Source organism: Oncorhynchus gorbuscha, linkage group LG09 (assembly GCF_021184085.1).
Source record: "Oncorhynchus gorbuscha isolate QuinsamMale2020 ecotype Even-year linkage group LG09, OgorEven_v1.0, whole genome shotgun sequence".
In the NCBI taxonomy this organism is placed as follows: Eukaryota; Metazoa; Chordata; class Actinopteri; order Salmoniformes; family Salmonidae; genus Oncorhynchus; species Oncorhynchus gorbuscha.
Genome location: NC_060181.1, coordinates 98,648,284 through 98,674,604, shown reverse-complemented (window position 1 = coordinate 98,674,604; position 26,321 = coordinate 98,648,284). Strand labels below are relative to the sequence as shown.

The window sequence follows — 26,321 nt, the reverse complement described above, 5'->3', positions numbered from 1 at the left end:
TTTTTGTTCTACCAGAGTTGACTGTTTTTGGTTCTACCACAGAGTTGACCGTTTTTGGTTCTACCAGAGTTGACCGTTTTGGTTCTACCAGAGTTGACCGTTTTTGGTTCTACCAGAGTTGACCGTTTTTGGTTCTACCAGAGTTGACCGTTTTTGGTTCTACCAGAGTTGACCGTTTTTGGTTCTACCAGTTGACTGTTTTTGGTTCTACCACAGAGTTGACCGTGTTGACTGTTTTTGGTTCTACCAGAGTTGACTGTTTTTGGTTCTACCAGAGTTGACCGTTTTTGGTTCTGCCAGAGTTGACTGTTATTGGTTCTACCAGAGTTGACTGTTATTGGTTCTACCAGAGTTGACTGTTATTGGTTCTACCAGAGTTGACTGTTATTGGTTCTACCAGAGTTGACCGTTTTGGTTCTACCAGAGTTGACAGTTTTGGTTCTACCAGAGTTGACCGTTTTTGGTTCTACCAGAGGTGACTGTTTTTGGTTCTACCAGAGGTGACTGTTTTTGGTTCTACCACAGGAGCCAGATAATTCTCAGAATGTAGAATGTTCCCTTATTGAAAAGATTGCAGTCAGTGCAGTATACCTGCAGATAGAGTGCAGTACAGGAACTATTCAAGTGGGAACAGGTCAATGAAACTGCTAGGTGACTTGGCTGTGTCTAACCTCTACACTAAGTTCACTGGAAAGATTTGTTCAAACTGCACATAGCTTCTCTCTGTAGAGGGAATGAGTTTCTACCTAATCAGGGGGTCGTATTGAAGTGAATGAGTTTCTACCTACTCAGGTCTTATTGCATTTGACGATGTAACAAGTAAAATCAAGAGAATTCCTGCAGGTATTGAAAAAGTGTAGGGTTTCACTGTCCACGGTCATTGAAACGCTGATTATTTTTGTGAAATAATAGCTAAGCTTCCTTTAATTTATGGCTACGACTTACCGTCATTTCTAGACAGGTTTTGATGGTAGGCTGTTAAGAATGGGTTCTTAACGGACTTGCCTAGTTAAATACAGCCTCCAGAAAATGCTCAAGAATAAACACTAACAGGTGACAGCACCCCTTGCTGGAAGTACTGTAGCTTCACAAACAGCTGTCTCAGAACAGATTTGCTCAACTTGCTCTGTGTGAAGTGAATGACCAAACAGTTAATTACCATCCATGTGCTTTTTCCTATTTGATAAGATGTACGGTTTGAAATGTCCTAAAGTGGCCTAGGAAGACAGCAGCACTCATACAACAGCCAAAAGGAACAAACAAGGTAGCTGAGTACCAAACTATATTTATTGTATACAGTAGTAAAAGACAATGTACAAATCATTAGAGCAACATAAGGACTAGTGGACCCGTGCTGCCTACTCAAGTCCACCACAGTCTGAAGGCAGGTGGGAAGATTCATCAAGTCTGATTAGAAACAAAAAAGGTCAAATGTTGAAGTTATTGTGGATTCCCTTTTATTTTGTCACAAAATATTGATTGAGGATGGGCTAAAACCAGGAGCTCAACTACTTCCCTTAAATATGTGTGGAAGGGGTGAGGGGGGGTAGAAACCAAACAGACATGTGAAAGGTCATTTGCATTCTTTCAAGCGATGTTGAAAATAGACCTGAAACGCTTTTCAATCATAGATGTTTCTGTTCACTTTAGTAAAGCCTTTGTTCCAGAGACACAAAGCAATTCAATCTAAATGGCACCAGCAGTAGAGCACCCCATTCACCAATATTCCTTCAACACACTGCACAGGTTTAAAATTACAATTAATCACTTGGACTGCATATTTTGCAAAATGTACTTAAAAACAGCAGACAAAAAAATAAAATTTTTGCATATTATGAGACCTGTTCAACACTAAGTCCCTCAACATATGGTAGATTTAATGTGTCCCAAATGGCACCCTATAGTGCACTACTTTGTTTAGTGTAGAGCACTATAAGAGGAATAGGGTGCTATTTGGGACAAAACCTGAATGAGTTGAACCCCCCCACATCCCCATTGTCTCATGTGTGAAACAAACACATATTCTCCAAAACAAGCAGTTTATAGTCCATCCTCAATATGAATATAAACAAGACATTTGTGGATTGGTGGCATGAAATCCAGCTTGAAAAGAATAAGACCATGGCTACGAGCAGATCAATCACAAAAAAAAAGTGGGACCATTATTTAATAAAAAAAAGTTGCTGCTCATCAACTGTGTTTCTGTCCTCAGAGGGGGAGGCGCCTCAGAGGGTCCATACACCTTTAAGAGAAGCCTCTGAGAGGAAGGAGCCTCCTCCGGTCTGTTGTTGAAATACATCAATAGTATCCTCGTCTTCCATCTCAAGCTGCCAACACAAATACATAGAATGGTCAGTGTACTTGTAACTCCATATGTACACGTTATAACTTCGTCTGAATCTTTTGCATTACAGAGGACTACACCGAAAGTGAGTGTCACCGACCTGTGCAGGTGTGTCGGTCTCGTTGATTGGCTGTCCGTCAAACCTAAACCGTATCTGTCTAATTGACAAACCCTGAAATAAAATATGAGGGGAGAGAAAACAATGTCAGGCTCATCTAGCAAGTTACTGTGGTCAGGAGTTGCCCTGTAAGGTTGTACAATCAGCCTCAAAGCTTAACATTGTCTTATACGAGCAGAAAAGTAGACAGATAATATAATAATATATGCCATTTAGCAGACGCTTTTATCCAAAGCGACTTACAGTCATGTGTGCATACATTCTACGTATGGGTGGTCCCGGGAATCGAACCCACTACCCTGGCGTTACAAGCGCCATGCTCTACCAACTGAGCTACAGAAGGACCAATGAATGTAAACTTTAAGGACAGCCTCACCTGTCTTTCGCAGTACGCCTTCATCAGCTTGCTGAGCGGAGTGTGCCTTTTAATTTTGAACTGGACTACTGACCCATCTTGACCTGCAACCTTAAGGTTGATGTGGTCGTTTTCAGTCTTCACTCCTTCCTGAAAAAAAACAGTGGGGAACGGGTGCATTTCAGAGACAATAGCTACATTGTTTATATCAAATAAAATAAAAATCACAGTTTATAGGTGATATAACACATGGTTAGCAGATGTTAATGCGAGTGTAGGGAAATGCTTGTGCTTCTAGTTCCGACAGTGCAGTAATATCTAACAATTTCACAACTACCTAATACACACATCTAAAGGGGTGAACGAGAATATGTACATACAAGTATGGATAAGCGATGGACCGAGTGGCATAGGCAAGATGCAGTAGATGGTATAAAATACTGTATATACAGGTGATATGAGTAATGTAAGATATGTAAACATTAGAGTGACATTTAAAATGAACCGTGATTTGAGTCTCAATGTGGGCAACCTCTCAATGTTAGTGATGGCCGTTTAACAGTCTGATGGCCTTGAGATGGAAGCAGTTTCTCAATTTCTCGGGCCCAGCTTAAAAGCTACAGTCTAACAGTTAATGTTATGCATTAGATGGAGCAAACTTTTTGGCTAAAATTAAAGCTACTCGACGGGCATTGTAACATGAAGATGTTAGCTAAACTAGTCACGGCAACTCCATCTAATAAAACTACGTTAGCTACCACACTGCTAACGGTTGTATTTTAATGTACCTTCATTTTAGCAGAGTCCCATTGGGACACAGTTTCTCTTTTGTAAGGGAGCCCTGCATCGCACAATTACACAACATTGTCACAAAAACGGCAGTGTAGGACGAGCATAACAGCACTGGTAGGTTGACGAGATCAGTCTGTCGGCGAGTTAATATCTCGGTGTCAAACATTTGTGTTTAGCCTTTGTAGCTAGCAATAGTTTAGCTAGTTAGCTCTAACAACAACAAGAGCCATGTTAACTTAGCCATGTAGGGTTAACTTAGATGGCTAACTGGTCAGCCATCAGTCCATCTAACTAGATGGGTAACTGGTCAGCTCCATCCATCTAACTAGATGGCTAACTGGTCAGCCATCAGTAGGGCGGCAGCTCCATCTAACTAGATGGCTAACTGGTCAGCCATCAGTAGGGCGGCAGCTCCATCTAACTGATGGGTCAGCCATCAGTAGGGCGGCAGCTCCATCTAACTAGATGGCTAACTGGTCAGCCATCAGTAGGGCGGCAGCTCCATCTAACTAGATGGCTAACTGGTCAGCCATCAGTAGGGCGGCAGCTCTAACTAGATGGCTAACTGGTCAGCCATCAGTAGGGCGGCAGCTCCATCTAACTAGATGGCTAACTGGTCAGCCATCAGTAGGGCGGCAGCTCCATCTAACTAGATGGCTAACTGGTCAGCCATCAGTAGGGCGGCAGCTCCATCAACTAGATGGCTAACTGGTCAGCCATCAGTAGGGCGGCAGCTCCATCTAACTAGATGGCTAACTGGTCAGCCATCAGTAGGGCGGCAGCTCCATCTAACTAGATGGCTAACTGGTCAGCCATCAGTAGGGCGGCAGCTCCATCTAACTAGATGGCTAACTGGTCAGCCATCAGTAGGGCGGCAGCTCCATCTAACTAGATGGCTAACTGGTCAGCCATCAGTAGGGCAGCAGCTCCATCTAACTAGATGGCTAACTGGTCAGCCATCAGTAGGGCCATCTAACTAGATGGCTAACTGGTCAGCCATCAGTAGGGCGGCAGCTCCATCTAACTAGATGGCTAACTGGTCAGCCATCAGTAGGGCGGCAGCTATCTAACTAGATGGCTAACTGGTCAGCCATCAGTAGGGCGGCAGCTCCAGCTAACTGGTCAGCCATCAGTAGGGTTGCAGCTCCAGCTAACTGGTCAGCCATCAGTAGTAGGGCTAACTGGTCAGCCATCAGTAGGGCAGCTCCAGCTAACTAGATGGCTAACTGGTCAGCCATCAGTAGGGCGGCAACTCCATCTAACTAGATGGCTAACTGGTCAGCCATCAGTAGGGCGGCAGCTCCATCTAACTAGATGGCTAACTGGTCAGCCATCAGTAGGGTGGCAGCTCCAGATAACTGGTCAGCCATCAGTAGGGCGGCAGCTCCATCTAACTAGATGGCTAACTGGTCAGCCATCAGTAGGGTGGCAGCTCCATCTCAGCCATCAGTAGGGTGGCAGCTCCAGCTAACTGGTCAGCCATCAGTAGGGTGGCAGCTCCAGCTAACTGGTCAGCCATCAGTAGGGTGGCAGCTCCAGCTAACTGGTCAGCCATCAGTAGGGCGGCAGCTCCAGCTAACTGGTCAGCCATCAGTAGGGTGGCAGCTCCAGCTAACTGGTCAGCCATCAGTAGGGCGGCAGCTACAGCTAACTGGTCAGCCATCAGCTCCAGCTAACTGGTCAGCCATCAGTAGGGTGGCTCCAGCTAACTGGTCAGCCATCAGTAGGGTGGCAGCTCCAGCTAACGTTAGCATGCTAGCTAGTTAGCTCATAAAGCCGCAGAGTGATAACGCCGTTGGTCTCTACTCCAACGGGCGCAGAAAAGTCACAATGGCGCTGTTTCACTGAAAACCAACACTTTACAAAAACAGGAATAGATAAATAGTACACTACATCTCAGATAACTGGCTAGTTAGCCCAAATTTTCTATACGCAAAACGTTACAAAATGTCCACAAATCAAACAACCTTTGTTTTCTCTTTTTACCCGCTCAAATCGGAATCTGGCAACCTACCGTTATCACCAACATATTAGTATCCTCGACAAGAAAATACGGAAAATATTCAATCACACACAACATTTCTTACCTTTGGCTTTTCTTCAGACATTGTGTAGCTAGTTAATGCTCTGATATGTACTAATTTACGGACAGATTGCTAAATGTTTGCGCTTATTTTTCCCCAACTCTCTCCGTCTTCTGTTTGTCGACCGGGAGCGAGCATAGGGGTTTTAAACTCTAATTGGTTCCCTGGGTCACGTGTCAATATTTTTTTCGTGACCGTGCTCACGCGAGCGCGCAAATCGGTTTAATGCGCGCTCCCGTGAATTAAAAGCTCAATTCGACAGCTTATTCTATCACCTGGATAAATCAATGTATGAAGTGTGTAAAGATACATGTTCGTTAATCAATGAAGCCTCTCGAAGATGTTTGAGCCGTGGCAATCATAGACTAATGTACACTGAACAAAAATATAAACGCAACATCAAATCACATGTTTATAAAGAGCTTTTTACATCAGCAGATGTCAAAAAGTGCTTATACACAAACCCAGACTAAAACCACAAAGCATGGCTAGTAGTTAACCAGAACAACACTTATTAAAGAGACTGGGTCGCATTCAAGTAGGCAAGAAACAGGAGACATTTTTGAAACGGAGTTGAAATGTAGTGTTGTGCTGTACATTCTACCTGAATGTGTACAATTGTAATATTTGCTGGCAGTCATTTAAAAACTGTTTTCTGCCATTTGGGCCATCTTAACACAACCCTGGTGTTCTTCTCTCAGCAACTCTTTTGTCCTGCACCCAAATGAAAATATCTTTCAGTAAAACATTGATTGATTATTAAAACACTGCAAAGAAAAAACCTTCCACAATTTTCCAGAATGAATATATATGGACAGTTCCAGTCAAGAAATCATCAAATCACTAAATCAAATTGAGTTTCCAAATAAGTAAGCAGCATACTGGGGCGGCAGGGTAGCCGAGCTCCTTAGGGCTGTGTTCCTATCCGAGCTCCTTAGGGCTGTGTTCCTAGTTGAGCTCCTTAGGGTTGTGTTCATAGTCAAGCTCCTTAGGGCTGTGTTCCTAGTCGAGCTCTTTAGGGCTGTGTTCCTAGTCGAGCTCCTTAGGGCTGTGTTCCTAACCGAGCTCCTTAGGGCTGTGTTCCTAACCGAGCTCCTTAGGGCTGTGTTCCTAACCGAGCTCCTTAGGGTTGTGTTCCTAACCGAGCTCCTTAGGGTTGTGTTCATAGTCGAGCTCCTTAGGGCTGTGTTCCTAACCGAGCTCCTTAGGGTTGTGTTCCTAACCGAGCTCCTTAGGGTTGTGTTCATAGTCGAGCTCCTTAGGGCTGTGTTCCTAACCGAGCTTCTTAGGGTTGTGTTCCTAACCGAGCTCCTTAGGGTTGTGTTCATAACCGAGCTCCTTAGGGCTGTGTTCCTAACCGAGCTCCTTAGGGCTGTGTTCCTAACCGAGCTCCTTAGGGCTGTGTTCCTAACCGAGCTCCTTAGGGTTGTGTTCCTAACCGAGCTCCTTAGGGCTGTGTTCCTAACCGAGCTCCTTAGGGCTGTGTTCCTAACCGAGCTACTTAGGGTTGTGTTCCTAACCGAGCTCCTTAGGGCTGTGTTCATAGTCGAGCTCCTTAGGGTTGTGTTCCTAACCGAGCTCCTTAGGGTTGTGTTCCTAACCGAGCTCCTTAGGGTTGTGTTGCTAACCGAGCTCCTTAGGGCTGTGTTCAAAGTCGAGCTCCTTAGGGCTGTGTTCATAGTCGAGCTCCTTAGGGCTGTGTTCATAGTCGAGCTCCTTAGGGCTGTGTTCCTAACCGAGCTCCTTAGGGCTGTGTTCCTTGTCGAGCTCCTTAGGGCTGTGTTCCTAGTCGAGCTCCTTAGGGCTGTGTTCATAGTCGAGCTCCTTAGGGTCGTTTTGCTAACCGAGCTCCTTAGGGCTGTGTTCCTAACCAAGCTCCTTAGGGTCGTGTTCCTAACCGAGCTCCTTAGGGCTGTGTTCCTAACCGAGCTCCTTAGGGCCGTGTTCCTAACCGAGCTCCTTAGGGCTGTGTTCCTAACCGAGCTCCTTAGGGTTGTGTTCCTAACCGAGCTCCTTAGGGTTGTGTTCCTAACCGAGCTCCTTAGCGCTGTGTTCCTAACCGAGCTCCTTAGGGCTATGTTCCTAACCGAGCTCCTTAGGGCTGTGTTCATAGTCGAGCTCCTTAGGGTTGTGTTCCTAACCGAGCTCCTTAGGGCTGTGTTCCTAACCGAGCTCCTTAGGGCTGTGTTCCTAACCGAGCTCCTTAGGGCTGTGTTCATAGTCGAGCTCCTTAGGGTTGTGTTCCTAGTCGGGCTCCTTAGGGCTGTGTTCCTAACCGAGCTCCTTTGTCATGTTTGTCATTTATTATCATGTCTTGTCCCTGTGCTCCCCATTCTATTCGTTTCCCTCTGCTGGTCTTATTAGGTTCTTTCCCTCTTTCTATCCCTCTCTCTCCCCCTCCCTCTCTCACTCTCTCGCTCTCTCTTCTCTCTATCGTTCCGTTCCTGCTCCCAGCTGTTCCTATTCCCCTAATCATCATTTAGTCTTCCCACACCTGTTCCCGATCCTTTCCCCTGATTAGAGTCCCTATTTCTTCCTTTGTGTTCCGTTCCTGTCCTGTCGGTTCCTTGTTTAGAATTCACCGTGCTGTGATTGTGTATCGCCCTGTCCTGTCGTGTTTTTGCCTTCATCAGATGCTGCGTGTGAGCAGGTGTCTCTGTCAGCTACGGCCTGCGCCTACCCGGCGACCTGCAGTCTGTGGCCGCTTCTCCTGTTATTCCCCTCTACAGACTAGAGGATTTCTGTTATTCCCTGTTTGGACATTTCCTGTTAAGGATTCAGGATTTGTCGTTTTCTGTTTGGACTTGAATAAACTCTGTTTCTGTTAAGTCGCTTTTGGGTCCTCTTTCACCTGCATGACAGAAGGAACCGACCAAGGAATGGACCCAGCGACTTCAGACGCTCGTTACACTGCCGTCGAGATCCAAGGAGCCATGCTCGGCAGACACGAGCAGGAATTGTCTGCTGCTCGCCATGCCGTGGAGAACCTGGCCGCTCAGGTTTCCGACCTCTCTGGACAGTTCCAGAGTCTACGTCTCGTGCCACCTGTTACTTCCTGGCCTGCCGAGCCTCCAGAACCTAGGGTTAATAACCCACCTTGCTACTCCGGGCAGCCCACTGAGTGCCGCTCTTTTCTCACGCAGTGTGAGATTGTGTTCTCTCTCCAACCCAACACATACTCTAGAGAGAGAGCTCGGGTTGCTTACGTCATTTCACTCCTTACTGGCCGGGCTCGAGAATGGGGCACAGCTATCTGGGAGGCAAGGGCTGATTGCTCTAACAAGTTCCAGAACTTTAAAGAGGAGATGATTCGGGTTTTTGACCGTTCAGTTTTTGGTGGGGAGGCTTCTAGGGCCCTGGCTTCCTTATGCCAAGGTGAACGGTCCATAACGGATTATTCTATTGAGTTTCGCACTCTTGCTGCCTCTAGTGAGTGGAACGAGCCGGCGCTGCTCGCTCGTTTTCTGGAGGGACTCCACGCAGTGGTTAAGGATGAGATTCTCTCCGGGAGGTTCCTTCAGATGTGGACTCTTTGATTGCTCTCGCCATCCGCATAGAACGACGGGTAGATCTTCGTCACCGGGCTCGTGGAAGAGAGCTCGCATCAACGGTGTTTCCCTGCTCCGCATCGCAACCATCTCCCTCCTCTGGCTTTGAGACTGAGCCCATGCAGCTGGGAGGGATTCGCATCTCGACTAAGGAGAGGGAACGGAGGATCACCAACCGCCTGTGCCTCTATTGCGGAGTTGCTGGACATTTTGTTAATTCATGTCCAGTAAAAGCCAGAGCTCATCTGTAAGCGGAGGGCTACAGGTGAGCGCAACTACTCAAGTCTCTCCATCAAAATCCTGTACTACTTTGTCGGTCCATCTACGCTGGACCGGTTCGGGTGCTACATGTAGTGCCTTGATAGACTCTGGGGCTGAGGGTTGTTTCATGGACGAAGCATGGGTTCGGAAACATGACATTCCTTTCAGAGAGTTAGAGAAGCCTACGCCCATGTTCGCCTTAGATGGTAGTCATCTTCCCAGTATCAGATTTGAGACACTACCTTTAACCCTCACAGTATCTGGTAACCACAGTGAGACTATTTCTTTTTGATTTTCCGTTCACCGTTTACACCTGTTGTTTTGGGTCATCCCTGGCTAGTATGTCATAATCCTTCTATTAATTGGTCTAGTAATTCTATCCTATCCTGGAACGTTTCTTGTCATGTGAAGTGTTTAATGTCTGCCATCCCTCCCGTTTCTTCTGTCCCTACTTCTCAGGAGGAACCTGGCGATTTGACAGGAGTGCCGGAGGAATATCATGATCTGCGCACGGTCTTCAGTCGGTCCCGAGCCAACTCCCTTCCTCCTCACCGGTCGTATGATTGTAGTATTGATCTCCTTCCGGGGACCACTCCTCCTCGAGGTAGACTATACTCTCTGTCGGCTCCCGAACGTAAGGCTCTCGAGGATTATTTGTCTGTGTCTCTTGACGCCGGTACCATAGTGCCTTCTTCCTCTCCGGCCGGGCGGGGTTCTTTTTTGTTAAGAAGAAGGACGGTACTCTGCGCCCCTGCGTGGATTATCGAGGGCTGAATGACATAACGGTTAAGAATCGTTATCCGCTTCCCCTTATGTCATCAGCCTTCGAGATTCTGCAGGGAGCCAGGTGCTTTACTAAGTTGGACCTTCGTAACGCTTACCATCTCGTGCGCATCAGAGAGGGGGACGAGTGGAAAACGGCGTTTAACACTCCGTTAGGGCATTTTGAGTACCGGGTTCTGCCGTTCGGTCTCGCCAATGCGCCAGCTGTTTTTCAGGCATTAGTTAATGATGTTCTGAGAGACATGCTGAACATCTTTGTTTTTGTCTATCTTGACGATATCCTGATTTTTTCTCTGTCACTCGAGATTCATGTTCAGCACGTTCGACGTGTTCTACAGCGCCTTTTAGAGAATTGTCTCTACGTAAAGGCTGAGAAGTGCTCTTTTCATGTCTCCTCCGTTACTTTTCTCGGTTCCGTTATTTCCGCTGAAGGCATTCAGATGGATTCCGCTAAGGTCCAAGCTGTCAGTGATTGGCCCGTTCCAAGGTCACGTGTCGAGTTGCAGCGCTTTTTAGGTTTCGCTAATTTCTATCGGCGTTTCATTCGTAATTTCGGTCAAGTTGCTGCCCCTCTCACAGCTCTTACTTCTGTCAAGACGTGTTTTAAGTGGTCCGGTTCCGCCCAGGGAGCTTTTGATCTTCTAAAAGAACGTTTTACGTCCGCTCCTATCCTCGTTACTCCTGACGTCACTAGACAATTCATTGTCGAGGTTGACGCTTCAGAGGTAGGCGTGGGAGCCATTCTATCCCAGCGCTTCCAGTCTGACGATAAGGTTCATCCTTGCGCTTATTTTTCTCATCGCCTGTCGCCATCTGAGCGCAACTATGATGTGGGTAACCGTGAACTGCTCGCCATCCGTTTAGCCCTAGGCGAATGGCGACAGTGGTTGGAGGGGGCGACCGTTCCTTTTGTCGTTTGGACAGACCATAAGAACCTTGAGTACATCCGTTCTGCCAAACGACTTAATGCCCGTCAAGCTCGTTGGGCGTTGTTTTTCGCTCGTTTCGAGTTTGTGATTTCTTACCGTCCGGGTAGCAAGAACACCAAGCCTGATGCCTTATCCCGTCTGTTTAGTTCTTCTGTGGCTTCTACTGATCCCGAGGGGATTCTTCCTTATGGGCGTGTTGTCGGGTTAACAGTCTGGGGAATTGAAAGACAGGTTAAGCAAGCACTCACGCACACTGCGTCGCCGCGCGCTTGTCCTAGTAACCTCCTTTTCGTTCCTGTTTCCACTCGTCTGGCTGTTCTTCAGTGGGCTCACTCTGCCAAGTTAGCTGGTCATCCCGGTGTTCGAGGCACTCTTGCGTCTATTCGCCAGCGCTTTTGGTGGCCGACTCAGGAGCGTGACACGCGCCGTTTCGTGGCTGCTTGTTCGGACTGCGCGCAGACTAAGTCGGGTAACTCTCCTCCTGCCGGTCGTCTCAGACCGCTCCCCATTCCTTCTCGACCATGGTCTCACATCGCCTTAGACTTCATTACCGGTCTGCCTTTGTCTGCGGGGAAGACTGTGATTCTTACGGTTGTCGATAGGTTCTCTAAGGCGGCACATTTCATTCCCCTCGCTAAACTTCCTTCCGCTAAGGAGACGGCACAAATCATTATTGAGAATGTATTCAGAATTCATGGCCTCCCGTTAGACGCCGTTTCAGACAGAGGCCCGCAATTCACGTCACAGTTTTGGAGGGAGTTCTGTCGTTTGATTGGTGCGTCCGTCAGTCTCTCTTCCGGGTTTCATCCCCAGTCTAACGGTCAAGCAGAGAGGGCCAATCAGACGATTGGTCGCATACTACGCAGCCTTTCTTTCAGAAACCCTGCGTCTTGGGCAGAACAGCTCCCTGGGCAGAATACGCTCACAATTCGCTTCCTTCGTCTGCTACCGGGTTATCTCCGTTTCAGAGTAGTCTGGGTTACCAGCCTCCTCTGTTCTCATCCCAGCTTGCCGAGTCCAGCGTTCCCTCCGCTCAAGCGTTTGTCCAACGTTGTGAGCGCACCTGGAGGAGGGTGAGGTCTGCACTTTGCCGTTACAGGGCACAGACGGTGAGAGCCGCCAATAAACGCAGGATTAAGAGTCCAAGGTATTGTTGCGGCCAGAGAGTGTGGCTTTCCACTCGCAACCTTCCTCTTACGACAGCTTCTCGTAAGTTGACTCCGCGGTTCATTGGTCCGTTCCGTGTCTCCCAGGTCGTCAATCCTGTCGCTGTGCGACTGCTTCTTCCGCGACATCTTCGTCGCGTCCATCCTGTCTTCCATGTCTCCTGTGTTAAGCCCTTTCTTCGCACCCCCGTTCGTCTTCCCTCCCCCCCCCGTCCTTGTCGAGAGCGCACCTATTTACAAGGTACATAAGATCATGGACATGCGTTCTCGGGGACGGGGTCACCAATACTTAGTGGATTGGGAGGGTTACGGTCCTGAGGAGAGGAGTTGGGTTCCGTCTCGGGACGTGCTGGACCGTTCACTCATCGATGATTTCCTCCGTTGCCGCCAGGATTCCTCCTCGAGTGCGCCAGGAGGCGCTCGGTGAGTGGGGGGTACTGTCATGTTTGTCATTTATTATCATGTCTTGTCCCTGTGCTCCCCATTCTATTCGTTTCCCTCTGCTGGTCTTATTAGGTTCTTTCCCTCTTTCTATCCCTCTCTCTCCCCCTCCCTCTCTCACTCTCTCGCTCTCTCTTCTCTCTATCGTTCCGTTCCTGCTCCCAGCTGTTCCTATTCCCCTAATCATCATTTAGTCTTCCCACACCTGTTCCCGATCCTTTCCCCTGATTAGAGTCCCTATTTCTTCCTTTGTGTTCCGTTCCTGTCCTGTCGGTTCCTTGTTTAGAATTCACCGTGCTGTGATTGTGTATCGCCCTGTCCTGTCGTGTTTTTGCCTTCATCAGATGCTGCGTGTGAGCAGGTGTCTCTGTCAGCTACGGCCTGCGCCTACCCGAAGCGACCTGCAGTCTGTGGCCGCTTCTCCTGTTATTCCCCTCTACAGACTAGAGGATTTCTGTTATTCCCTGTTTGGACATTTCCTGTTAAGGATTCAGGATTTGTCGTTTTCTGTTTGGACTTGAATAAACTCTGTTTCTGTTAAGTCGCTTTTGGGTCCTCTTTCACCTGCATGACATCCTTAGGGCTGTGTTCCTAGTCGAGCTCCTTAGGGTTGTGTTCCTAACCGAGCTCCTTAGGCCTGTGTTCCTAACCGAGCTCCTTAGGGCTGTGTTCCTAACCGAGCTCCTTAGGGCTGTGTTCCTAACCGAGCTCCTTAGGGCTGTGTTCCTAACCGAGCTCCTTAGGGTTGTGTTCCTAACCGAGCTCCTTAGGGCTGTGTTCCTAGTCGAGCTCCTTAGGGTTGTGTTCCTAGTCGAGCTCCTTAGGGTTGTGTTCCTAGTCGAGCTCCTTAGGGCTGTGTTCCTAACCGAGCTCCTTAGGGCTGTGTTCATAGTCGAGCTCCTTAGGGTTGTGTTCCTAGTCGAGCTCCTTAGGGTTGTGTTCCTAGTCGAGCTCCTTAGGGTTGTGTTCCTAACCGAGCTCCTTAGGGCTGTGTTCCTAACCGAGCTCCTTAGGGCTGTGTTCCTAACCGAGCTCCTTAGGGCTGTGTTCATAGTCGAGCTCCTTAGGGTTGTGTTCATAGTCGAGCTCCTTAGGGCTGTGTTCCTAGTCGAGCTCCTTAGGGTTGTGTTCCTAACCGAGCTCCTTAGGGCTGTGTTCATAGTCGAGCTCCTTAGGGTTGTGTTCATAGTCGAGCTCCTTAGGGCTGTGTTCCTAGTCGAGCTCCTTATGGTTGTGTTCCTAGTCGAGCTCCTTAGGGTTGTGTTCATAGTCGAGCTCCTTAGGGTTGTGTCCCTAGTCGAGCTCCTTAGTGCTGTGTTCCTAACCGAGCTCCTTAGGGCTGTGTTCATAGTCGAGCTCCTTAGGGCTGTGTTCCTAACCGAGCTCCTTAGGGTTGTGTTGCTAACCGAGCTCCTTAGGGCTGTGTTCAAAGTCGAGCTCCTTAGGGCTGTGTTCATAGTCGAGCTCCTTAGGGCTGTGTTCATAGTCGAGCTCCTTAGGGCTGTGTTCCTAACCGAGCTCCTTAGGGCTGTGTTCCTTGTCGAGCTCCTTAGGGCTGTGTTCCTAGTCGAGCTCCTTAGGGCTGTGTTCATAGTCGAGCTCCTTAGGGTCGTTTTGCTAACCGAGCTCCTTAGGGTTGTGTTCCTAACCGAGCTACTTAGGGTTGTGTTCCTAACCGAGCTCCTTAGGGCTGTGTTCATAGTCGAGCTCCTTAGGGTTGTGTTCCTAACCGAGCTCCTTAGGGTTGTGTTCCTAACCGAGCTCCTTAGGGTTGTGTTGCTAACCGAGCTCCTTAGGGCTGTGTTCAAAGTCGAGCTCCTTAGGGCTGTGTTCATAGTCGAGCTCCTTAGGGCTGTGTTCATAGTCGAGCTCCTTAGGGCTGTGTTCCTAACCGAGCTCCTTAGGGCTGTGTTCCTTGTCGAGCTCCTTAGGGCTGTGTTCCTAGTCGAGCTCCTTAGGGCTGTGTTCATAGTCGAGCTCCTTAGGGTCGTTTTGCTAACCGAGCTCCTTAGGGCTGTGTTCCTAACCGAGCTCCTTAGGGTCGTGTTCCTAACCGAGCTCCTTAGGGCTGTGTTCCTAACCGAGCTCCTTAGGGCCGTGTTCCTAACCGAGCTCCTTAGGGCTGTGTTCCTAACCGAGCTCCTTAGGGTTGTGTTCCTAACCGAGCTCCTTAGGGTTGTGTTCCTAACCGAGCTTCTTAGCGCTGTGTTCCTAACCGAGCTCCTTAGGGCTGTGTTCCTAACCGAGCTCCTTAGGGCTGTGTTCCTAACCGTCCTTAGCTCCTCCTTAGGGTTGTGTTCCTAACCGAGCTCCTTAGGGCTGTGTTCAAAGTCGAGCTCCTTAGGGCTGTGTTCCTAGTCGAGCTCCTTAGGGCTGTGTTCATAGTCGAGCTCCTTAGGGTCGTTTTGCTAACCGAGCTCCTTAGGGCTGTGTTCCTAACCGAGCTCCTTAGGGTCGTGTTCCTAACCGAGCTCCTTAGGGCTGTGTTCCTAACCGAGCTCCTTAGGGCCGTGTTCCTAACCGAGCTCCTTAGGGCTGTGTTCCTAACCGAGCTCCTTAGGGTTGTGTTCCTAACCGAGCTCCTTAGGGTTGTGTTCCTAACCGAGCTCCTTAGCGCTGTGTTCCTAACCGAGCTCCTTAGGGCTGTGTTCCTAACCGAGCTCCTTAGGGCTGTGTTCATAGTCGAGCTCCTTAGGGTTGTGTTCCTAACCGAGCTCCTTAGGGCTGTGTTCCTAGTCGAGCTCCATAGGGTTGTGTTCCTAGTCGAGCTCCTTAGGGCTGTGTTCCTAACCGAACTGCTTAGGGTTGTGTTCATAGTCGAGCTCCTTAGGGTTGTGTTCATAACCGAGCTCCTTAGGGCTGTGTTCCTAACCGAGCTCCTTAGGGCTGTGTTCATAGTCGAGCTCCTTAGGGTTGAGTTCCTAGTCGAGCTCCTTAGGGCTGTGTTCCTAACCGAGCTCCTTAGGGTTGTGTTCCTAACCGAGCTCCTTAGGGCTGTGTTCCTAGTCGAGCTCCTTAGGGTTGTGTTCCTAACCGAGCTCCTTAGGGCTGTGTTCCTAGTCGAGCTCCTTAGGGCTGTGTTCATAGTCGAGCTCCTTAGGGCTGTGTTCCTAGTCGAGCTCCTTAGGGCTGTGTTCCTAGTCGAGCTCCTTAGGGTTGTGTTCCTAACCGAGCTCCTTAGGGCTGTGTTCCTAACCGAGCTCCTTAGGGCTGTGTTGCTTAGTTGCATGAATTTTCTAATGATGTCAGTATGCTTTTTGCTTCTCTTTGGTGAAATATTAGCTACTTGCAAAGTATCTTTATATTTTATTCTGAAGAAGCTACATTTTCTAAAAAGGCAGGATTTTGTGTAAGATGTAGCTACATTAGTATCAAAACTGTTTTTGTTATTCCAATGGCCAGAAACTGCTTTTGTTTCATAGTACTGTAGCTACATGTTGTTATCCAGACAACACTGTACAGACAACGCCAAACAGGTTATAAATACAATCATTTATTAAAGCATCTTGTAAATCCAGTTACAAAAAAAAATCATTTCCAGATTGTTTCTCTCTCTCCAAATAAACATAAACATGTCATAAGTACAGTAATGGTCCAGGGGAACATACCAGTAGTTCTGGTGTGGCTGCCGGCAGCTGGCCAGAAAAAAACAGACAGGGCGGCATCCCTAATGGCACCCTATTCCCTATAGGTCCCAGTCTAAAGTAGTGCACTATATAGGGACTAGGGTGCCAATTCAGACGCAAACACAGAGAGCTGAAAAACAGCCTGTGTCTGACCCTCTCATCCTGACTATTAGAATTACACACAGTAAATACCCCAGCCTCCCATTGTCTTCCATCAGATAGCACGTGGATTCCGCCTGCACGGATCCGTCTTGTATCTCGCAAAGGATCATGGGATAGATCAAAAGAAGCCCGGTCAAAACGGGCTGTCACGACGTTTAATACTGATTACCTAAGAGACATCATCCGCTGAACCTCATTCCTGCCTCAGAACTGTCTGAATTCAGCTATGGTAAAACCACAAATACAGTATGTCAATAATGTTGATGTTTTTTTGATGAGGAAGTCTTAGTCGCCCCATTTTTACAGCTAGCTAATGATTATTGTGCTTCAATGAGCAGCATTTCTGAAGTTTGACAATGGGCACGAAAACATACATTTGTCCAACAGCTGAGCCAGTCCCTGAAATCATCTGGACTGAAACGACACTGCTATAACCAACCAGCTACCTTCTTAGTGCTGCACACACAATGGTGAATCTTCCAACAAAAGCTAGCTAGCAAGCTACTGTAGCTAGTAGTGCTAATGCTTCCATTATAATGAGTTTTCATGACCCAACAATACGACCCGGAGAAACATGCTGATCTGTGGACTGATTTCTGTTAACAGCTACTTCCTATTCATTGTGGGGCTGCATGTCTACAACTCCAGGGTCATTTAAACAGGCTTGTATATGTCAGTGACTGAAGAGCTAGCTGACTAGCTGGCTAACTATGTCAGTAAGCTAACAGGCTACAACAGATAGCAACATAGCTGATCAAGTCACTGCCTGGCGACCAACGGTCCTGCCACAGAATTTGAGCAGAAGGTTTGTTTTTATTTTCTCACAATTGCAAACTATTAAATCACTGTCACAACGTTTTTAATAATTTAGCTAGCTAGTTATTCTGCCTCTTTCACTGAGAATCATACGAGAGCGCTGTGATGTAAAAAAAAAAATAATAATAATAATAAGGGACTATGTTTTAATTTGTTGAATGGCGGATGCTCAATATTGAAATTTGAATATGAGTTCCACGTCCTACATGACCGGTTGAGGTACAAGCATCGCGGAGGAGTGACCCCATCTGACGGGAGACAATATCACCCTCCCTCCCACAAAGACCCAAATAACAATTCATCCTTCAGTAACAGAAGTACCAGGCGATGACCTGCTTGTCTCATCAAAACATCACGCTCTCATTGAACAACAGTTTCAGTCACAATCATTAAAAAGACAAAAAATAATTATAAATGATTTTCATAATAGAAAATATAACCGTTTAAATTAGTTAAAATACTGGAGACTAAATTCTATAATCATGGTTTACAGAAATAAGCACATGTTTATATTAACCACAGCCTTTAGTGTAAATAAACAACCTACATGTAGTAGTAGGGAGAAGCAACGGACTATATATTGGTTTGTTCTATATATATATATATATATTGGTTTGTTCTATATTGTTCTATATATATATATATATATATATATGTATATATTGGTTTGTTCTATATATATATATATATATATATATGTATATATTGGTTTGTTCTATATATATATATATATATATTGGTTTGTTCTATATATATATATATTGGTTTGTTCTAGTCATATATAAAAGGCAAGTGTCATTTCACCAGATTTGAAACCATGTGGTTTAAACTCTGCTTCTCAGGCACTGGGTAGAATGGCAGCCTCGACCACCTGTGTTATAACTGATTATAACCACCAAGTTATTAACCCTGTTTGGGGACGCCATTCCTGAAAGGCAAAACAATTACTTACAGTCCAAAGTAGTCGATTAACGACATGGATGGAAGCAGTGAAACTATTACTCACAGTCCAAAGTAGTCGAATAACGACATGGATGGAAGCAGTGAAACTATTACTCACAGTCCAAAGTAGTCGAATAACGACATGGATGGAAGCAGTGAAACTATTACTCACAGTCCAAAGTAGTCGAATAACGACATGGATGGAAGCAGTGAAACTATTACTCACAGTCCAAAGTAGTCGAATAACGACATGGATGGAAGCAGTGAAACTATTACTTACAGTCCAAAGTAGTCGATTAACGACATGGATGGAAGCAGTGAAACTATTACTTACAGTCCAAAGTAGTCGAATAACGACATGGATGGAAGCAGTGAAACTATTACTCACAGTCCAAAGTAGTCGATTAACGACATGGATGGAAGCAGTGAAACTATTACTCACAGTCCAAAGTAGTCGAATAACGACATGGATGGAAGCAGTGAAACTATTACTCACAGTCCAAAGTAGTCGAATAACGACATGGATGGAAGCAGTGAAACTATTACTCACAGTCCAAAGTAGTCGAATAACGACATGGATGGAAGCAGTGAAACTATTACTTACAGTCCAAAGTAGTCGAATAACGACATGGATGGAAGCAGTGAAACTATTACTCACAGTCCAAAGTAGTCGATTAACGACATGGATGGAAGCAGTGAAACTATTACTCACAGTCCAAAGTAGTCGAATAACGACATGGATGGAAGCAGTGAAACTATTACTCACAGTCCAAAGTAGTCGAATAACGACATGGATGGAAGCAGTGAAACTATTACTCACAGTCCAAAGTAGTCGAATAACGACATGGATGGAAGCAGTGAAACTATTACTCACAGTCCAAAGTAGTCGAATAACGACATGGATGGAAGCAGTGAAACTATTACTCACAGTCCAAAGTAGTCGATTAACGACATGGATGGAAGCAGTGAAACTATTACTCACAGTCCAAAGTAGTCAATAACGAAGTATGGATGGAAGCAGTGAAACTATTACTCACAGTCCAAAGTAGTCGAATAACGACATGGATGGAAGCAGTGAAACTATTACTCACAGTCCAAAGTAGTCGAATAACGACATGGATGGAAGCAGTGAAACTATTACTCACAGTCCAAAGTAGTCGAATAACGACATGGATGGAAGCAGTGAAACTATTACTCACAGTCCAAAGTAGTCGAATAACGACATGGATGGAAGCAGTGAAACTATTACTCACAGTCCAAAGTAGTCGAAAACGACATGGATGGAAGCAGTGAAACTATTACTCACAGTCCAAAGTAGTCGAATAACGACATGGATGGAAGCAGTGAAACTATTACTTACAGTCCAAAGTAGTCGAATAACGACATGGATGGAAGCAGTGAAACTATTACTCACAGTCCAAAGTAGTCGATTAACGACATGGATGGAAGCAGTGAAACTATTACTCACAGTCCAAAGTAGTCGAATAACGACATGGATGGAAGCAGTGAAACTATTACTCACAGTCCAAAGTAGTCGATTAACGACATGGATGGAAGCAGTGTCCAAACTATGGATGGAAGCAGTGAAACTATTACAGTCCAAAGTAGTCGAATAACGACATGGATGGAAGCAGTGAAACTATTACTCACAGTCCAAAGTAGTCGATTAACGACATGGATGGAAGCAGTGAAACTATTACTCACAGTCCAAAGTAGTCGAATAACGACATGGATGGAAGCAGTGAAACTATTACTCACAGTCCAAAGTAGTCGATTAACGACATGGATGGAAGCAGTGAAACTATTACTTACAGTCCAAAGTAGTCGAATAACGACATGGATGGAAGCAGTGAAACTATTACTCACAGTCCAAAGTAGTCGAATAACGACATGGATGGAAGCAGTGAAACTATTACTCACAGTCCAAAGTAGTCGAATAACGACATGGATGGAAGCAGTGAAACTATTACTTACAGTCCAAAGTAGTCGAATAACGACATGGATGGAAGCAGTGAAACTATTACTCACAGTCCAAAGTAGTCGATTAACGACATGGATGGAAGCAGTGAAACTATTACTCACAGTCCAAAGTAGTCGAATAACGACATGGATGGAAGCAGTGAAACTATTACTCACAGTCCAAAGTAGTCGAATAACGACATGGATGGAAGCAGTGAAACTATTACTCACAGTCCAAAGTAGTCGAATAACGACATGGATGGAAGCAGTGAAACTATTACTCACAGTCCAAAGTAGTCGAATAACGACATGGATGGAAGCAGTGAAACTATTACTCACAGTCCAAAGTAGTCGAATAACGACATGGATGGAAGCAGTGAAACTATTTAAGGCATTAAAATGTAAAGAGGTTCAACTCCTTGGGTCTGTGGTCTGAAATTGGACTCATATTGCTCATCAAACCCGAGGGGGCAGTCTATAAACCTTATTTCCCTATTCTGTGGCATAGAGTAGCTACTAAACAGAGTATTGTAATGAGTAATGGCTGCCCTGAGGATCAATAATGATCACATAGTATATCCTTAGAGAGACAAATCACTTCTTCTCATTATAAATATAGAATGGTATAGTTGTATTCATCAACAGCTCTAATGTTACAATAACAATAACACAATTGCAATGTCAAAATAAGACACAACCCGGGAGCTATAGTCAGGGAGGGTTTGACAGTGACACTTCTCAGTCAATCTAAATCTCAGTCCATTGGAAAGGTATTTGAAATGCTCAAACTTGAAGCAAAAGGACATCTGACGTGATGTGATACTTGATCGGTCCATACCATTGATGAAGTGATGTAAATAATGGAAGAAAATAACATGGTTGGTTATCCACTCTGTCGACAGCTAGAGAAAAGCTATATGTAATGGTTGAGGGAAAGCAGGTAGACATTTTAATTAGACACATTCTAGAATGTTCTGGTAAAGAGGTCAATGGAATGCAGACAGGGGGTGGGGGGGGATTGAAGGACGCTGGATTGGTGCACATTCAAACCAATCTGATCTATCAAAGTGAATAATAGTAACTCCCATTCGTATAAGCTGGTAGCATAGCTAGCATACAGAAATTGGTAGTGGTAGTCAAAGTAGTTTTCAACTTTAACGCAGCTGATTGGTGACGATGAAATGAACATATATTGGGGTTGACTTCGATTTCTACCTCAACAGAGTGTGAAACAATAGCCTAAACGTAGGCTAATGTTGCTCGGGGGCAATGAGGAGAATCTGGATCTTTCCCCCACACGTTTCCATGGCATTTCCATTGTTTTGTTAGAGTTCCATTGACCTCTTTACCACATATATATGCAATGAGAGACTACGGTCCTACGGTTCTTAGAATCTTCTAGATGAGATTCCTTGTTGTCAATGGAGGTGAACAAGATATTGAGTAGCTGATTAACAGCTTTCAGTTATGCAGACATCTGGGTTGAGGAGAACAGTCCCTCTTGTCTTCAAATAATTTTAGCCTTGTAGTGTTAGCCTTTTAGCCTGTTAGCCTGGGGCGGTGGGAAGCCAACTGGACTGTGTCCTGTCCTAGCCTGTTAGCCTGGGGCGGTGGGAAGCCAACTGGACTGTGTCCTGTCCTAGCCTGTTAGCCTGGGGCGGTGGGAAGCCAACTGGACTGTGTCCTGTCCTAGCCTGTTAGCCTGGGGCGGTGGGAAGCCAACTGGACTGTGTCCTGTCCTAGCCTGTTAGCCTGGGGCGGTGGGAAGCCAACTGGACTGTGTCCTGTCCTAGCCTGTTAGCCTGGGGCGGTGGGAAGCCAACTGGACTGTGTCCTGTCCTAACCTGTTAGCCTGGGGCGGTGGGAAGCCAACTGAACTGTGTCCTGTCCTAGCCTGTTAGCCTGTTAGCCTGGGGCGGTGGGAAGCCAATTGGATTGTGTCCTGTCCTAGCCTGTTACCCTGGGGCGGTGGGAAGCCAACTGGACTGTGTCCTGTCCTAACCTGTTAGCCTGGGACAGTGGGAAGCCAACTGGATTGTGTCCTGTCCTAACCTGTTAGCCTGGGGCGGTGGGAAGCCAACTGGTCTGTGTCCTAACCTGTTAGCCTGGGGCGGTGGGAAGCCAACTGGACTGTGTCCTGTCCTGTTAGCCTGTTAGCCTGGGACAGTGGGAAGCCAACTGGACTGTGTCCTGTCCTGTTAGCCTGGGGCGGTGGGAAGCCAACTGTGTCCTGTCCTGTGAGCCTTTTAGCCTGTTAGCCTGGGACGGTGGGAAGCCAACTGTGTCCTGTCCTGTGAGCCTTTTAGCCTGTTAGCCTGGGACGGTGGGATGCCAACTGGACTGTGTCCTGTCCTAGCCTGTTAGCCTGGGACGGAGGGAAGCCAACTGGACTGTGTCCTGTCCTAACCTGTTAGCCTGGGGCGGTGGGAAGCCAACTGGACTGTGTCCTGTCCTATCCTGTTAGCCTGGGACAGTGGGAAGCCAACTGGACTGTGTCCTGTCCTATCCTGTTAGCCTTTTGGCCTGTTAGCCTGGCGCGGGGGAAGCCAGCTTGGCTGTGTCCTGTCCTATCCTGCTAGTCTGTTAGCCTTTTAGCCTGTGGCAGTGGGAAGTCAACTGGTCTGTGTCCTGTCCTGTTAGCCTGGGGCAGTGGGAGGTCAACTGGTCTGTGTCCTGTCCTGTTAGCCTGGGGCAGTGGGAGGTCAACTGGTCTGTGTCCTGTCCTGTTAGCCTGGGGCAGTGGGAGGTCAACTGGTCTGTGTCCTGTCCTGTTAGCCTGGGGCAGTGGGAGGTCAACTGGTCTGTGTCCTGTCCTGTTAGCCTGGGGCAGTGGGAGGTCAACTGGTCTGTGTCCTGTCCTGTTAGCCTGGGGCAGTGGGAGGTCAACTGGTCTGTGTCCTGTCCTGTTAGCCTGGGGCGGTGGGAAGCAAGCTGGGCTGTGTCCTGTCCTGTTAGCCTGGGGCAGTGGGAGGTCAACTGGTCTGTGTCCTGTCCTGTTAGCCTGGGGCAGTGGGAGGTCAACTGGTCTGTGTCCTGTCCTGTTAGCCTGGAGCAGTGGGAAGCAAGCTGGGCTGTGTCCTGTCCTGTTAGCCTGGGGCGGTGGGAAGCAAGCTGGGCTGTGTCCTGTCCTGTTAGCCTGGGGCAGTGGGAAGCAAGCTGGGCTGTGTCCGGTCCTGTTAGCCTGGGGCAGTGGGAGGTCAACTGGTCTGTGTCCTGTCCTGTTAGCCTGGGGCGGTGGGAAGCAAGCTGGGCTGTGTCCTGTCCTGTTAGCCTGGGGCAGTGGGAGGTCAACTGGTCTGTGTCCTGTCCTGTTAGCCTGGGGCAGTGGGAGGTCAACTGGTCTGTGTCCTGTCCTGTTAGCCTGGAGCAGTGGGAAGCAAGCTGGGCTGTGTCCTGTCCTGTTAGCCTGGGGCGGTGGGAAGCAAGCTGGGCTGTGTCCTGTCCTGTTAGCCTGGGGCAGTGGGAAGCAAGCTGGGCTGTGTCCTGTCCTGTCCCTAATCACCTGATCCAGTTGGTTCCGTAGCTGGACACAGATCTGACACTGCATCTCTTCTTCACTATCATGTTGATGTAGGCTTTCATGATCTTGGTGATCTCTCCAACCTGAAACAACACAGAGGATACAGTTTTAAAAGCAAGGAAAACGGTGTACAGAGGCCCATTAATCAGCAACCATCACTCCAGTGTTCCAATGGCACGTTGTGTTAGCTAATCCAAGTACAGAGGCCCATTAATCAGCAACCATCACTCCAGTGTTCCAATGGCACGTTGTGTTAGCTAATCCAAGTACATAGGCCCATTAATCAGCAACTATCACTCCTGTGTTCCAATGGCACGTTGTGTTAGCTAATCCAAGTACAGAGGCCCATTAATCAGCAACCATCACTCCTGTGTTCCAATGGCACGTTGTGTTAGCTAATCCAAGTACATAGGCCCATTATCAGCAACCATCACTCCTGTGTTCCAATGGCACGTTGTGTTAGCTAATCCAAGTTTATCATTTTAGGCCCATTATCAGCAACCATCACTCCTGTGTTCCAATGGCACGTTGTGTTAGCTAATCCAAGTACATAGGCCCATTATCAGCAACCATCACTCCTGTGTTCCAATGGCACGTTGTGTTAGCTAATCCAAGTACAGAGGCCCATTATCAGCAACCATCACTCCTGTGTTCCAATGGCACGTTGTTTAGCTAATCCAGAAACAGAGGCCCATTATCAGCAACCATCACTCCTGTGTTCCAATGGCACGTTGTGTTAGCTAATCCAAGCTTATCATTTTAAAAAGGCTAATTGATCATTAGAAAACCCTTTTGCAATTATGTTAGCACAGCTGAAAACTGTTGTTCTGATTAAAGAAGCAATAAAACTGGCCTTCTTTAGACTAGTTGAGTATCTGGAGCATCAGCATTTGTGGGTTCGATTACAGGTTCAAAATGGCCAGAAACAACAAACTTTCTTCTGAAACTCTTCAGTCTATTCTTGTTCTCGGAAATAATGGCTATTCCAACATTAAGACATTTCCAAGACACTGAAGATCTCTAATCAACGCTGTGTACTACTCCTTCACAGAACAGCGCAAACTGGCTTTTCTTAGCCAAAACAAGGCCATTGGAACACAGGAGTGATGGTTGCTGATTACTGGGCCTCTGTTTGGATTAGCTAACACAACGTGCCATTGGAACACAGGAGTGATGGTTGCTGATTACTGGGCCTCTGTACTTGGATTAGCTAACACAACGTGCCATTGGAACACAGGAGTGATGGTTGCTGATAATGGGCCTCAACTCCCTGTAGATATTCCATTAAAAATCAGCCGTTTCCAGCTACAATAGTAATTTACAACATTAACAATGTCTACTGTATTTCTAATCAATTTTATGTTATTGTAAATTTACAAAACATTTTGCTTTTCTTATAAAAACAAGGACATTTCTAAGTGACTGCAAACTGTTTGAACTGTATGTGTTATAAAAGATCATAACAGCCACACAAGGCCTTGTTGGTTGACGTTATGAAACAGAGCCTGGGGTACCAGTCTATTTGCTATCGTGTCAACTCCCTGTCATTCATTGTCTAGACAAACATCTTGGCATGAGCATAAACAGACCTGGGACCAGGCTACTGAAAGGCTGCAAAGCATTTCTAATCTGGTGTTATAAACAGACCTGGGACCAGGCTACTGAAAGGCTGCAAAGCATTTCTAATCTGGTGTTATAAACAGACCTGGGACCAGGCTACTGAAAGGCTGCAAAGCATTTCTAATCTGGTGTTATAAACAGACCTGGGACCAGGCTACTGAAAGGCTGCAAAGCATTTCTAATCTGGTGTTATAAACAGACCTGGGACCAGGCTACTGAAAGGCTGCAAAGCATTTCTAATCTGGTGTTATAAACAGACCTGGGACCAGGCTACTGAAAGGCTGCAAAGCATTTCTAATCTGGTGTTATAAACAGACCTGGGACCAGGCTACTGAAAGGCTGCAAAGCATTAATAATCTGGTGTTATAAACAGACCTGGGACCAGGCTACTGCTTCTATAATGTTGTATTATGGTGTAATACTGTACCAGAGGTGTCTCAAAGAACATCTCTCTGTCGTCCACTGTGATTTTATAAGTCGTGGCCTGGGGAGATCCGAAGAAGATGATGTGTTCGTAGGGGAACGTCTCCAGAGGTTTGGGTTCTCCTCTCTTGTAGACCGACACGTTCTCTGCACTCACACTCAGCCACAGGTCATGAGGAAAGCCTCCTTCTTTACACTGAGGAAACAGAGACATACAGCAGGTCAGATACAAAGTTAAAGGAATGAATGAATCAAATACCCTAGCCCTTCATTCCCTATCCATTCAGTATCATCCCTCCCTATCCCTATTCACCACAGTATCATCTCCCTAGCCTCCCTATCCCTATTCACCACAGTATCATCCCTAGCCCTATTCACCACAGTATCATCCCTATCATCCCTAGCCCTATTCACCAGTATCAGCCCTATTCA

At 46.8% G+C, this 26,321-nt stretch overlaps 2 protein-coding genes across 2 annotated transcripts in view; both read right to left on the bottom strand.

Moving 5' to 3' along the window:
* Nucleotides 1-1,268: 1,268 nt before the first annotated feature.
* On the bottom strand, nt 1,269-5,834 carry LOC124043043 (small ubiquitin-related modifier 3-like). Its single transcript, XM_046361226.1, has 4 exons — nt 5,697-5,834; nt 2,839-2,967; nt 2,445-2,516; nt 1,269-2,327 (listed from the first exon to the last, which is right to left on the bottom strand). The coding sequence occupies exons 1-4, from the start codon at nt 5,715-5,717 to the stop codon at nt 2,226-2,228; spliced, it is 324 nt and encodes a 107-aa protein (XP_046217182.1). The 5' UTR covers nt 5,718-5,834; the 3' UTR covers nt 1,269-2,225.
* Nucleotides 5,835-19,965: 14,131 nt separating this feature from the next.
* Nucleotides 19,966-26,321, bottom strand: part of LOC124044486 (unconventional myosin-X-like) — a 175,984-nt gene continuing 169,628 nt past the window's right edge. Inside the window, exons 37-38 of the mRNA XM_046364115.1 lie at nt 25,894-26,085; nt 19,966-23,929 (exon numbers count right to left, since the gene is read on the bottom strand). Of these exons, the coding sequence (XP_046220071.1) occupies nt 23,825-23,929; nt 25,894-26,085 (297 nt within the window). The 3' untranslated portion in view covers nt 19,966-23,824. The remainder of the gene's footprint in view (nt 23,930-25,893; nt 26,086-26,321) is intronic.

What these genes read in the sequence shown, in the direction of transcription:
- LOC124043043 (XM_046361226.1), bottom strand. Translation starts at nt 5,717, where the DNA reads ATGTCTGAAGAAAAGCCAAAG. An exon ending in TGTCTGAAGAAAAGCCAAAG is followed by an intron (nt 2,968 to 5,696) that starts GTAAGAAATGTT and finishes GTTTTTTTTCAG; the next exon opens with GAAGGAGTGAAGACTGAAAA. An exon ending in AGACCGACACACCTGCACAG is followed by an intron (nt 2,328 to 2,444) that starts GTCGGTGACACT and finishes TTGTGTTGGCAG; the next exon opens with CTTGAGATGGAAGACGAGGA.